Source organism: Ranitomeya variabilis, chromosome 5, assembly GCF_051348905.1.
Source record: "Ranitomeya variabilis isolate aRanVar5 chromosome 5, aRanVar5.hap1, whole genome shotgun sequence".
In the NCBI taxonomy this organism is placed as follows: Eukaryota; Metazoa; Chordata; class Amphibia; order Anura; family Dendrobatidae; genus Ranitomeya; species Ranitomeya variabilis.
Window position 1 is genome coordinate 286,311,713 of NC_135236.1, and position 14,035 is coordinate 286,325,747.

Sequence of the window (14,035 nt, forward strand, 5' to 3'; positions counted from 1 at the left end):
TCTGGAATAAGACATCAGATCACAGATATCATTTTATTCAACTTTCTAAGACCTACATGCATAACCAGCTTAGGAAGGTTCATACTACTGACATATTCCCTTTAAAAGGTGAGTAATTTAGTTCATTTCATAAGATTTCCTGCAACTTTTAGACTTCCCTTTAATGCTTATGTATTTACAGGAAGCAAAGCTTTCTCCATGGGTAGAAGAACACAAACACAAAACTTATCACTACACATAGCAGGATTCTATCCCAGAGTAACCAAGTCCCCAGTCTGGATATTCCCAATTATTTATTACAGTAGGAAAGGTATGCAAGAAAACATCACATTGGAATGAAAACCCTAAGCACCACTGTTCTATAAGAAGTATATTTCTTGTCCACACACACACCAAAAAATGTTCAGCTATTTTGGATTTCAATGTAGGAGACTGTACCAATTATACAGTGCCTGCAAAATCTGAAAATAACATTCTTTGAACAATCATTTTCTTTTAAAACTCTGAGATTAAACTTTCTGGAAAACAACAATAAAGTTTAGATGATTGTGAGGGGATAACATTATTTAGAAAATAATCCTCAACACAGTTTGGGATTTACAGGACACAGGCATATTCGGCTGTTGCCAAGGATGAAGCGGGGGGGGGGGGGGGGGGTAGTGATGTAACCGGAAATTGCCTGGTGAAGAATGGGCATCCCATGGCCATCATGATGAGTTGCTGCCATGCCATTGCCTAAATATTCTGAAAACTTTGTGAGATTTCTCTGGAACACTCTGAAACAAAATGTAACAGGAGTAAGTATTTTTCAAAATATGTAAATATTATTACTGACAACAATGGACCATAACTGACAACAGGTAGGGAGAAGAAAGGCATCTTACAACTTCATCAAAGGTCTGACAAGTACAATTCAACCATAAGGCACATGTATGTGCTAGACTCCACCAGTTATAACACAGATTATAAAATTGTTTTGTTGGCAGGATGTATGGAGGTCCGGTTTCGGCTTACACATGCACATCCAACCGCTCTATGAACCTGCTGAATGCAGAGACTCCAATGTATACACTGGGTCTACAGAATATCCATATGACAATGCATGTGGAAATACGATCGCACCTCTGTACAGCTATGGTCCCCCAAGAACTTGCTCTATGGCCACGTTCACACAGCGGTATTTAGGTCAGTATTTCACATCCGTATTTGTAAGCAAAGACCAGGAGTGGGTCAGAAGTGCTGACGTGTTTCTATTTTACTTGTTCTCTGATTGTAACTCTCCTGGTTTTGGCTTACAAATACTGATGTGAAAAACCGGATTACTTACCAGTAATACTCTTTTATAGAGCCACGACAGCACCCACTTGAGAGGGGTTCCGCCCCTAGGAACAGGAAAACCTATGGAGAGATAAAAGGGGCGGTCCCCCTCGCTCCCACAGTTGGGTTACAGAGAATGAGAGGAACCGCCCACCAGTTTTAGTAGGCAATCCAATATTGTTATTTATATTTAGTTAACTTAAGTATGGCTAACTACAAGAACCATTCACCCTTATCGGTGCTCTTATGCAAAATAACTTATTAGGGAGGGAAGTGAAGGGGTGCTGTCGTGGCTCTATAAAAGAGTATTACCGGTAAGTAATCGTGTTTTTTCATTTCGCCACGATAGCACCCACTTGAGAGACTTGCAGAGATAGTCATTTGGGAGGGATCACCATGTTAAGAACTGATCTACAGGAAGACAAGTTCAATCTATAGTGACTATAAAAGGTAGTAGGAGAAGACCAAGTTGCGGCCTTACATATTAGTTCTATTGGGACCTACGCTCTTTCAGCCCAGGATGATGCCATCGCCCGGGCAGAGTGTGCCCTTACGATCTCAGGTGGATACTCCCCTTTTTACGAATAAGCCAGGCATATTGCATCCCGAATCCACCGGGATAACGTACTTTTCGTGATTCCAGATCCTTTCTTATGGCCTTGGAAGGAAATAAAGAGCCCTGCTCTTCCTCCAGGGGCTAGTTCTGTCTAGGTAAGCTATTATGGCCCTTCTTGCATCTAGTGTACGGTATTTTTCCTCTTCCTGATTTGCGGGGTTACTATAGAAGGAAGGAAGGAAGATTTCTTGAGACCTATGGAATTTGGTACCTACTTTAGGCAAGTAAGGGTCTGTTTTTAGGACAATTCTATCCTGGAATATTGACAGAAAGGGAGGATCTATTGACAATGCCTGAATGTCACTTACTCTTCTTGCTGATACTAAGGCAACAAGAAGAGCTGTCTTAAGGGAGACGTATTTTTTGTGGGCTGAGTGTAGAGTCTCGAATGGGTGCCCTGTTAAGGCTTCGAGAACTAGATTAAGATCCCATAGCGGTATATGGGGAATTTGGACTGGTTCTGACCTTTGGCATGCTGAAATAAATAGGGCTATCCACCTGTCTCCTGCAATATTGTGACTATATAAGGCTCCTAGAGCCGATACTTGTGCTTTCAAAGTACTAACTGATAGGCCTAAATCACACCCTCTTTGGTGAAACTCAAAGACAGCGGAAATGGGAATTTCTTTTGACAGAGATGCTGGGTAGAAACTAAGAAATTTTCTCCATACCCTTACATATATAGTTGTTGTAGTTCTTTTCCTACTTAGTAGAAGGGTATCAATTAGTTTATCTGAAAAGCCTCTTAGCTTTAGTAGCTGCCTCTCAAATTCCAGGCTGTCAACCGTAGGCCCTTCACATGAGGGTGGTTGAAGGGGCCCTGGGAGAGGAGATCCTGAACTTCTGGGAGAATCCATGGATCCGAGATTGACATGGCTCTGAGGCAGGAAAACCATGGTCTCTTGGGCCAAAATGGTGCTATTAGAATCACGTTTGCTCTGTCCTCCCTTATCTTCCTGATCACTGTTGGAAGAATTATCACTGGAGGAAATGCATATGCTTGCTGGAATGTCCACGGAACTTGGAGGGCATCGAGGATATTGGGGTTGTCGGTCAGAAACAGTGAAGCAAACTTTTTGACTTGTCTGTTGCGAAAAGGTCTATTTCGGGAGTGCCTCATTTCTCGGTTATCATTGTGAAGATGTGACGGCTGAGTACCCACTCTCCTTGGTGGAGGGAGTGACGGCTGAGAAAATCTGCTTTTGAATTGTCAACTCCTCTGACATGCAGTGCTGACAAGGATAGAAGATGTTTCTCGGCTATACTGTAGATAGGATGTTGTCTGCTATAGACATGAGAGCTCCTGATCTCGTTCCTCCTTGATGATTTATGTACGCGACGGATGTCATGTTGTCTGATAGTATTCTTGCGTGTGTTCCTTGTAACTGTGAAAGGAATTTACACATGGCATGATAGATGGCTTTTAGTTCCCTTTCATTAGATGAATCGTCTGACTCACTAATAGACCATTGTCCTTGAACTATCTGATCACCTAGATGTGCTCCCCAACCACTAGGACTGGCATCAGTAAAAATTGATTTTGAGGGTTTAACCACCCAAGGGACCTCACCTACAAGATGATTTGGGTCTAGGCACCAGGTCAGGGACTCGACTACTTCTATTGGTAGGGATAGACGACTTCCTAAATGACCCTGTATTCTCTCTCCTTCCTGTAGTATGGTATACTGCAGCCGTCTAGTATGAAATTGAGCCCATGGGACAGCCGGAATGCATGATATAAAGGAACCAAGAAGGGACATGCCTTCCCTGAGGGAAATTATAGGGTTATTAACAACCGATTGTACTTTATTCCTTATTGTTATTTGTTTAGATTCTGGAAGCAAACACCTCTGACTTACGGAGTCTAAAGGTACCTTCACACGAAACGACATCGCTAGCGATCCGTGACGTTGCAGCGTCCTGGCTAGCGATATCGTTTCGTTTGACACGCAGCAGCGATCAGGATCCTGCTGTGATGTCGCTGGTCGCTGAATAAAGTCCAGAACTTTATTTGGTCGTCCGATCGCTGTGTATCGTTGTGTTTGAAAGCAAAAGCAACGATACCAGCGATGTTTTACACTGGTAACCAGGGTAAACATCGGGTTATCAAGCGTAGGGCCGCGCTTAGTAACCCGATGTTTACCCTGGTTACCAGCGTAAAAGTAAAAAAAACAAACAGTACATGCTCACCTGCGCGTCCCCCAGCGTCTGCTTCCTGACACTTACTGAGCGCCGGCCCTAAAGTGAAAGTGAAAGAACAGCGGTGACGTCACCGCTGTGCTGTTAGGGCCGGCGCTCAGTCAGTGTCAGGAAGCAGACGCTGGGGGACGCGCAGGTGAGCATGTACTGTTTGTTTTTTTTACTTTTACGCTGGTAACCAGGGTAAACATCGGGTTACTAAGCGCGGCCCTGCGCTTAGCAACCCGATGTTTACCCTGGTTACCCGGGGACCTCGGCATCGTTGGTCGCTGGAGAGCGGTCTGTGTGACAGCTCTCCAGCGATCAAACAGCGACGCTGCAGCGATCGGCATCGTTGTCGCTATCGCTGCAGCGTCGCTTCGTATGAAGGTACCTTAAGAGAAGACCTAGGAATGTTTGGCGGGTTGTTGATTGGAGACAATCTGGATTTTTCCCAATTAATTAACCATCCCAATTCCTGCAGGGATGAAACTGTATCAAACAGGCATTGCTTACACTGTGAAGGGGAATTTCCCACCACTAAAAGGTCATCTAAGTTTGGCACTATAAGGGTATCTTTTAACCTTAAGTATGACATCATGTCTGACATTAATTTGGTAAAGACTCTGGGAGCTATTGACAGTCCAAAGGGCATTGCTGTATATTGAAAAAGACATACTTGTCCTTTCATCATGACCGCCACACGAAGATACTGCTGATGTTCGATATAAATTGGTAGATGGTAACACGCATCTTTTAGGTCGAGGACTGCCATAATGCACCTGGGAAACAGAAGTTTTATAGTGGATCGGATAGACTCCATCTTGAAGGTTTGGTTTTCTAAGAAGATATTCAATTTCTTAAGATTTATTATAGTGCTATATGACCCATCTGGTTTTGGAACCAAAAATAAAGGGGAGTAAAATCCCTTTCCCCTCTGATGAAACGGGACTTCTACTAATACCCCTTTGGTTAGGAGATTTATTATTTCCTGCTCCAAAAACTCCTGTTGAGATTGAGATTTTAGAGAAGTCAACAGGAAAGAGTCCGGAGGGACGCGGGCAAATTTTAATTGAAGGCCTGCATTTACGAGGCTAGTTGCCCATGAGTTGGATGTTACTATTCCCCATTGTTGGGAGAAAAAAAGACAATCTACCACCCACTGGTAAATCTGTCCTAACGTGGTTTGTCATCCATTTTAAATAGACGTTTTCTGTAAAATGCACCTTTTTGTTTGGTATCTTTATTGGCCCAGTGGTCCTGGTTTCTAGAATCCTTTCTTTTATTAAATACGGGTTTCCGGAATGCTCTCCTATAAGACGGAAAATAATTATTAGGGAATCCCTTTTTCCTCTCGCCCGCTTTCGTGAGAATTTCGTCTAGTTTTGTACCAAACAGGTACTCACCCTGGCATGGTAGGCCACAGAGTTTAGATTTCGTCTGAGCATCTCCTTTCCAACCCTTTAGCCAAAGTGCTCGGTGTGCTGCGTTGGTTGGGCCTGCTGATTTAGCTGCTAACTGAATAGAGTCAGCAGAAGAATCCGCCAGGAAGGCTGTAGCACCTCTAATCAAAGGTATGGAAGATATTAGTTTATCTCTGGATAGACCGCCTTTTAAACCTACCTCTAGATCGTTTAACCAGACTTACATGGACCTTGCCGTACATGTAGCTGATATTGCCGGTTTAAATGCCCCTGTACATGATTCCCATGACCTCTTTAGAAGGGAGTCAGCTTTACGATCCAGCAGGTCTTGTAAGGAACCCGAATCCCCTACTGGTAGTAAAGATTTTCTGGACGTGGATGCTACTGCAGCATCTACTTTTGGGGCTTTTGTCCATGTAGACAAATCCTCATCATTAAAGGGATAGCGCCTTTTTGATGATGAAGGCAATCCTTTTTGCCCCTGGCTTTCCCATTCCTTTTTGACCAAATTTTTGATTGCTGCAATTACTGGAAAGGTTGGTCTTTTTTCTCTGATAAGCCTGCGAACATGACGTCCTGTGGCGTTTTGGGGTCTTTGATATCTTTAATACCCATGGTGTCTTGGACAGATTTAACGAGATTATCAATGCTTTCTGTTGGAAAGCATGTGTCTTGTTCACCTTCTGAGGAAAGGTATTCCTGGGAAATATCCGTATCCCTATCCTCATTATCAGTAGAATGGTCGGATTTTGGTGAATCATATTTTTTCCTGGTTTTAATTTCTGGAATACTATCCGAATACTATCTAAGGCTCATAATTCCTCTCTGATCATTTGTCTAATATCTTCTGACCTTACTGAGGATTCTTCACGTAAGGTGGACTCAATACATGTGTGACACATCCTTTTTGTATGACTATCCGGGAGGGGCTGGGAGCATAAAGCACATTATTTGTGCTTAAATTTTTCAGTTCTTTTTGCCTAGGGTGCATAGAAGAAAAAGGGAACAATCATCAGCTTAATAGGGTGGGAAATACACTCACCCTAGTGAAAAGTGAAGCTTTCAGTCAAGGTACCGGCTGAAGAGGAGGAGACGGAGGCACAGGCTGAGAGGTAGATCGATCGGATCTCTTTTCTTTAGCGCTCCTTGTCGAGGATCTGCTCTGCTTGGATCGTCCGCTGCTGCTTGTACGGCTGCGAGCTGCAACTGCTGTGTCTTCTAAAGAAGGCACCGCTGAGTCCTTAGGAGAAGCCATGCTGGACACCGTAGTATCACCGCCGGTGTCTTTTTATAATGGAAGCCGCCATCTTCTTCCTGTTGCACCCGGAAGTACTTGTCACTTCAGAGTCGCGGCCATGTTGTATGTGCCTGAGTCTCTCCTCCTCATTCACCCCGGAAGCTTTCGCATCACTTCCCGGGGTAGACACACCAAGCCACACGACCGCGCGTGCGCCTGCCGAGCATGGCGTGGCGACGCGCTTACATACGTGTTTTCGCCCTCCACAGGCCGTGAGAAAATGCTCATCCTCTGTGAGCCAGGCGACTCACCGAACCTGGCCTCACGGCGCCTGCCAGCAGAGGGGGGAGCTGAAGACAGGACCCTCGACGCTGCTTCCAGCTCTGGAGCCCTTGCCGTCCTCAAGGTAACCGCGCAAGCAGCATCCAGGCTAGGTATCCTCTTCTCTCCATGAGTTCCCCTAGGAACAGAAAACAAACTGTGGGACGAGGGGGACCGCCCATTTTTCTCTCCATAGGGTTTCCTGTTCCTAGGGGCAGATCCACTCTCTCAAGTAGGTGCTGTCGTGGCGAAGACAAAATACTGACCAAAATACTGCACCATGAAAGAAGTCTTAAAGGGCCACTGTCACCCCCCTCCAGCAGCCGTTATAAACTAAAAGAGCCACCTTGTGCAGCAGTAATGCTGCATTCTAACAAGGTGGCTCTTTTAGTTTTAGGTTCAAGTATACCCCAAATAAAGCGTTTTTATACTTGGCCACAATTCCTGTCTCTAGCCAGGTAGGCGGGTCCTCACTCCCCAACTTGACCAGCTCCTCTGCCGTCACTCCAATCTTCCTGCGCTTCGGCGCCGCCCCCTCAGCGCTGTTATCGTTTCAAAACCGGCGCCTGCGCTGTGTACTGGTGTCCTGCGCAGACGCAGTAAGCTCTGGCCGTCCGACGTCCCAGCCAGGCTTAAACACTGCACCTGCGCGGGCATTGCGGCCACCCACCTTTGGAATCCCAGCCCCGCACTATGTGTTATGCATTATGCACAGTGCGGGGCGGGGATTCCAAAGGTGGGTGGCCGCAATGCCCGCGCAGGCGCAGTGTGCAAGCCTGGCTGGGACGTCAGACGGCCAGAGCTTACTGCGTCTGCGCAGGACACCAGTACACAGCGCAGGCGCCGGTTTTGAAACGATAACAGCGCTGAGGGGGCGGAAGATTGGAGTGACGGCAGAGGAGCTGGTCAAGCTGGGGAGTGAGGACCCGCCTACCTGGTTAGAGACAGGAATTGTGGCTAAGTATAAAAACGCTTTATTTGGGGTATACTTGAACCTAAAACTAAAAGAGCCACCTTGTTAGAATGCAGCATTACTGCTGCACAAGGTGGCTCTTTTAGTTTATAACGGCTGGAGGGGGGTGACAGTGGCCCTTTAAGGAATTTCATTTATTTTGGAGAAGCACTTAGGTGGCTGGTTTTTGTTTTAGATGGCTTTTATTAATTTTATATTTTCCCAGTCCTATAGGGATGCCTATTTGGAAAATATATTAAAAAATGCCAAATTTAGCGCATGGGCTGGCCCAAATATGCACGAAAAATATGTTTGTATTACATTTAATATTTCCTTATTGAATTACAAAACCTACAGTAGTGGCTATACGATAAGTTGGAAAAAGCCAATCTATCAATAATCAGGATGCTGGAGAAACCATGTCATTCGCGCTCCTGGACACATCACCTGTTTACTGTCACAGCGCAGTCTCCATGCACCAGATGCAAGTAAATTCCTTTATTACCAATGTGCTGAATCTCTAGAAGGTGTTTTATCCATTTTAACTTAAAAAGGACCACCACGCACCCTTACCCTTTATATCATTATCAGACATAGAAAAATGGTACTCAGCAACAGCATGGCGTATACTCGGACTCTCCATATTAAAGGTAGGCAAAAGTGCATCCAATACAACCAGTCTAAAGCTGTCTATTCAGAGTAATGCCAGTAGATCCCAACAATACAATATAATGACTATAGGGGCGTCCTGACTGAAGGTGTTGTCCATGGTGGAATTGTTGTTACTTACTGAGGAATCTGCTTCCAACCGGGTCCTGGATTTTTCCTCTCCAAGCAATACTCGCAACACTTCCTTCCATCCAGCAACTGCTGTGTGATCTGAATTTCCATTTTCTTTTGCTTCTAATTTACCTTGGTCACCTCCTTGTCCTACGGTCAACCAAGGACACCAAGTTCTGTGCTGATTTAGCGGATCAAAACAAGCCTTAGGAGAGAGATCCTGAATGACCGAAATAAAAGTTAAAGATGTATGTATGTATGTATGTATGTATGTATGTATGTATGTATGTATGTATGCATGTATGCATGTATGCATGTATGTATGTATGTATGTATGTATGTATATATATACTCTCACCGGCCACTTTATTAGGTACACCATGCTAGTAACGGGTTGGACCCCCTTTTGCCTTCAGAACTGCCTCAATTCTTCGTGGCATAGATTCAACAAGGTGCTGGAAGCATTCCTCAGAGATTTTGGTCCATATTGACATGATGGCATCACACAGTTGCCGCAGATTTGTCGGCTGCACATCCCAAAGATGCTCCATACAAGGCAGGATGGATCCATGCTTTCATGTTGTTTACGCCAAATTCTGACCCTACCATCCGAATGTCGCAGCAGAAATCGAGACTCATCAGACCAAGCAACGTTTTTCCAATCTTCTACTGTCCAATTTCGATGAGCTTGTACAAATTGTAGCCTCAGTTTCCTGTTCTTAGCTGAAAGGAGTGGTACCCGGTGTGGTCTTCTGCTGCTGTAGCCCATCTGCCTCAAAGTTCGACGCACTGTGCGTTCAGAGATGCTCTTAGGCCTACCTTGGTAGTAACGGGTGGCGATTTGAGTCACTGTTGCCTTTCTATCAGCTCGAACCAGTCTGCCCATTCTCCTCTGACCTCTGGCGTTAACAAGGCATTTCCGCCCACAGAACTGCCGCTCACTGGATTTTTTTTCTTTTTCGGACCATTCTCTGTAAACCCTAGAGATGGTTGTGCGTGAAAATCCCAGTAGATCAGCAGTTTCTGAAATACTCAGACCAGCCCTTCTGGCACCAACAACCATGCCACGTTCAAAGGCACTCAAATCACCTTTCTTCCCCATACTGATGCTCGGTTTGAACTGCAGGAGATTGTCTTGACCATGTCTACATGCCTAAATGCACTGAGTTGCCGCCATGTGATTGGCTGATTAGAAATTAAGTGTTAACAAGAAGTTGGACAGGTGTACCTAATAAAGTGGCCGGTGAGTGTATGTATATGTGTGTGTATATATATATACATATATATGTAGACTTACTGTACTACCAGTGGAGGAGAGTCTAGGGCGCTTAGCCTTCCGGTGAGGGCTGGAATAGATTTCAGAAGCAACTCCGGTGTACTCTCCATGTCCCATGCTGCGGGTCACTGGGCGGCTCCGAACATTATCCGACTCAGGCGAGACTGAAGATCCTCCACTGCGAACTTGTGTGTTAACCAAAGAGGGGCTCTAGGAAAACAAATTTTTTTTTTTTTTTTTTTTTTTTAGAGCTAACCGCAGAGTAAGGCTACTTTCACACTAGCGTTTTTTTCAATACGTCGCAATGCGTCGTTTTGGCAAAAAAACGCATCCTGCAAAAGTGCTTGCAGGATCCGTTTTTTTCCCATTGACTAACATTTGCGACGCATTGACACACGTCGCAACCGTCGTGCGACGGTTGCGCCGTGTTGTGGCGGACCGTCGGCTGAAAAAAAGTTACATGTAACGTTTTTTGCGGCCGACGGACCGCCATTTCCTACCGCGCATGCGCGGCCGGAACTCCGCCCCCACCTCCCCTCACCTCACAATGGGGCGGCGGATGTGCTGGAAAAATGCATCCGCTGCCCCCGTTGTGCGGCGTATACAACGCTAGCGTCGGTAACCTCGGCCCGACGCACTGCGACGGGCCGAGCCCGACGCTAGTGTGAAAGAAGCCTTACTCAACCTTCAAAAAGGAAGCCGGGGGACATGGTGTTCCCAAAGATGACTTAGAACAACCCTACAATGTGCACAATAAAGCACTTATTAATATGAAAGAAAAAGACAAAAAAAAAAAGACAAGATTTAACATTAACTAAAATGGTGAAATAATACAGTTACAGAACCAGATTGGGGTGCAGAGTAGTGTACCTGGCGTCTGCTGAGGGGACCTGTGTCAGTCAAGTTGCTCTAGGTCAAACAGCTTTGCTGAGAGCTCTCCAGGCTCACTTATCGAACGACTGACAAACATGGCTCCCCCCCCCCCAATGTAAGGTGAGAGTACACAATGTAGCTCCCAAACACTTCTGTCAGCTGCTCACAACACCACTATATTAGCACCCAAATGTTAATACTCGCTTGTGGCCGCCAAAGCATCCAGTAGGATTTTCTTTTTCTTTTTAAGAGGTTGCATTATGCTACTGTTCACAACTGTGTTGGACACATTTTTAGAAGTGATGGTTGTTTTACATCCATTTTTTGGGTCCCTGTGTCTGTTTTTACCATTCGTGGTTTTTTTTTTTTTTTTTACATACAAGCAAAAAAAAAACTAAACATGTAGTAAAAAATAATAAACTATAAGAATACTGATATTAATTGGCCTGTGAAGTACCAACCCCATAGTACTACAGTTTTCTCTATGGAGCTCCAGTCCTTAAAAAAAAAAAAAAAAAAATCACATCTATCTAATGAAAATAATAAAATTCAAAACTACCTGTTCAAGATCCCGGCTACGAGTGAACCTTCTATTGGGGGACATAACTCCCAAAGGTGTTCTTTCACCAAAAACTTCTCCTGGAGACACTGGAGTGCTAGGTGGTCCCAAAGAGGAATCCAAATCTACAGAATCCAGCTGTTGGAAGCTCCACAAGCCAACCTTCCTCATACACCGAGGACAGCGAATGATAGAGAGAGGCAAAGAGCCTGAGGAGGGGCTTGATAAAAATAAATAGATTTGGGTTACATAAGTAAAACACTACGATTCTTGATCTTAAAATATGTTTTAAATGTAACCTGAAAGCAGGCTCAATCCTCCATAAGCAGTTTATATGGGCATGTAGGTCTTTGGGGGCTAAATAACATGATACCGTGATATCTGCGATCCCATCTCTTAGTCCAGAAAAATCAACACTTTTCTTAATATACAAATGAGCTGTATAGCTCTATGGACCGGACATAGATCTCCCCGAGAATCTGCCTCCAGAGCTTATTTTAAATGAAGAGAGCGAGGCATGTAATGACTGACAGCGAGGCATGTAATGACTGACAGCGAGGCATGTAATGACTGACAGCGAGGCATGTAATGACTGACAGCGAGGCATGTAATGACTGACAGCGAGGCATGTAATGACTGACAGCGAGGCATGTAATGACTGACAGTCTGCTCTCCTGATCTACATGTCTTACACTGGTAATGCCCCCTTTCAGTTACAATAAGCTCTGGAGGCAGATTCTCAGGGAGATTTGTGTCCATCCCATAGATCTTAACAGCTCATTCACATACATATAAAATGCCAGTCTTTACAAGTCAGAAGCTGCCTTTTTTGTGTGTTTTTTTTTGTAATTAAGAAAATGATAATAGCAACAAGCTGCAGACAGCAGGGTTAGGCTACTTTCACACTAGCGTTAACTGCATTCCGTCACAATGCGTCGTTTTGCCTAAAAAACGCATCCTGCAAAAGTGTTTGCAGGATGCGTTTTTTCGCCATTGATTAACATTAAGCGACGCATTGTGACGGATTGCCACACGTCGCACCCGTTGTGCGACGGATGCGTCGTGCAGTGGCGGACCGTCGGGAGCAAAAAAACACTACATGTAACGTTTTTTGCTCACGACGGTCCGCTTTTTCCGACTGCGCATGCGCGGCCGGAACTCCGCCACCACCTCCCCGCGCTTCCCCGCACCTCACAATGGGGCAGCGGATGCGCTGGAAAAATGCATCCGCTGCCCCCGTTGTGCGGCGGAGACAACGCTAGCGTCGGGAACGTCGGCCCGACGCACAGCGACGGGCCGAGCCCGACGCTAGTGTGAAAGAAGCCTAAGTGTGGTTTGTGTTTATGTCAAATTAGAATAAAACAGTTGTGCAAAAAATTTGTAGTGCGAGCTATGCACACACTTTGTGACAGAGTCAGAGTTGTTTTTTATTTTATTTCCTTTCAGCAACATTGGTGGCTTGCTGCAAATTTATTTATTTTTTTCTTTAAGGAAAACAAAAAACAAGTGATTGAATTGCAGCAGCACTAAAACCACACTGATCAAGAAAGCAGCAACTGCCAGCTATGTGTCCCTCCTAACTCTGCCTCATAGTATATCCGGCACTGAATCTGCTAGCTCTCTCCCCCTCTAATATATCGGTATTATCTTTCCTCACTCAATTTTCTTTTTTGCTGTGCTGAGACACATACTATCTGCAGTTTGTTCAGTGGTTTATGTCTCTCTCTCTAAGTTTGGCAATGCTGTGACTTCTACTTAGTTTCCAGAATCACCAAAAAAGGCTGCTGCATTTCCTGCTTCTGCTTTTATACAGGCTATGATAGTCACCCCTATTTGGCTGAGATATGCCATGCTATGTGATAGCTAAAGGCATTAAGGGGGAACAACATCTAGCTGAGCCAGTGGACATTGGATCCTTTCCTTACCTAACGGATTCAGTTTTCTGCAAAGAGTAAAATGGTGACGTTTTTGTTCTGACAGTGAGCATTTCCCACTAAAGATGCTCAGCGTTGGATTTGAAATGTTGCATTCATTGGACATGCAATAAGTATTCTTGCACCTGTTGTTATATACCGTATATACTCGAGTATAAGCCGACCCCCCTAATTTTGCCACAAAAAACTGGGAAAACTTAATGACTCGAGTATAAGCCTAGGGTGGGAAATGCAGCAGCTACCGGTAAATGCCAAAAGTAAAAAGAGATACCAATAAAAGTAAAATTAATTGAGACATTAGTAGGTTGTGTTTTTGAATATCCATATTGAATCAGGAGCCCCATATAATGCTCCATAAAGTTTATGATGGCCCCATAAGATGCTCCATATTAAAATATGCCCCATATAATGCTGCAAAAACGTTAATTATGGCCCCATGAGATGCTCCATAAAGATATTTGCCCCATATAGTGCTGCACAAACGTTATGGCCCCATAAGTTGCTCCATACAGACACTTGCCCCATTTGCTGTTGCTGCGATTAAAAAATAAATAAATAAATAAAAAAA

At 44.6% G+C, this 14,035-nt stretch overlaps 1 protein-coding gene across 1 annotated transcript in view; it reads right to left on the bottom strand.

Moving 5' to 3' along the window:
• Nucleotides 1–276: 276 nt before the first annotated feature.
• Nucleotides 277–14,035, bottom strand: part of ZC3HC1 (zinc finger C3HC-type containing 1) — a 37,679-nt gene continuing 23,920 nt past the window's right edge. The window contains exons 7-10 of the mRNA XM_077264423.1: nucleotides 11,534–11,753; nucleotides 10,123–10,311; nucleotides 8,836–9,045; nucleotides 277–776 (exon numbers count right to left, since the gene is read on the bottom strand). Coding sequence (XP_077120538.1) covers nucleotides 708–776; nucleotides 8,836–9,045; nucleotides 10,123–10,311; nucleotides 11,534–11,753 — 688 coding nt within the window. The 3' untranslated portion in view covers nucleotides 277–707. The remainder of the gene's footprint in view (nucleotides 777–8,835; nucleotides 9,046–10,122; nucleotides 10,312–11,533; nucleotides 11,754–14,035) is intronic.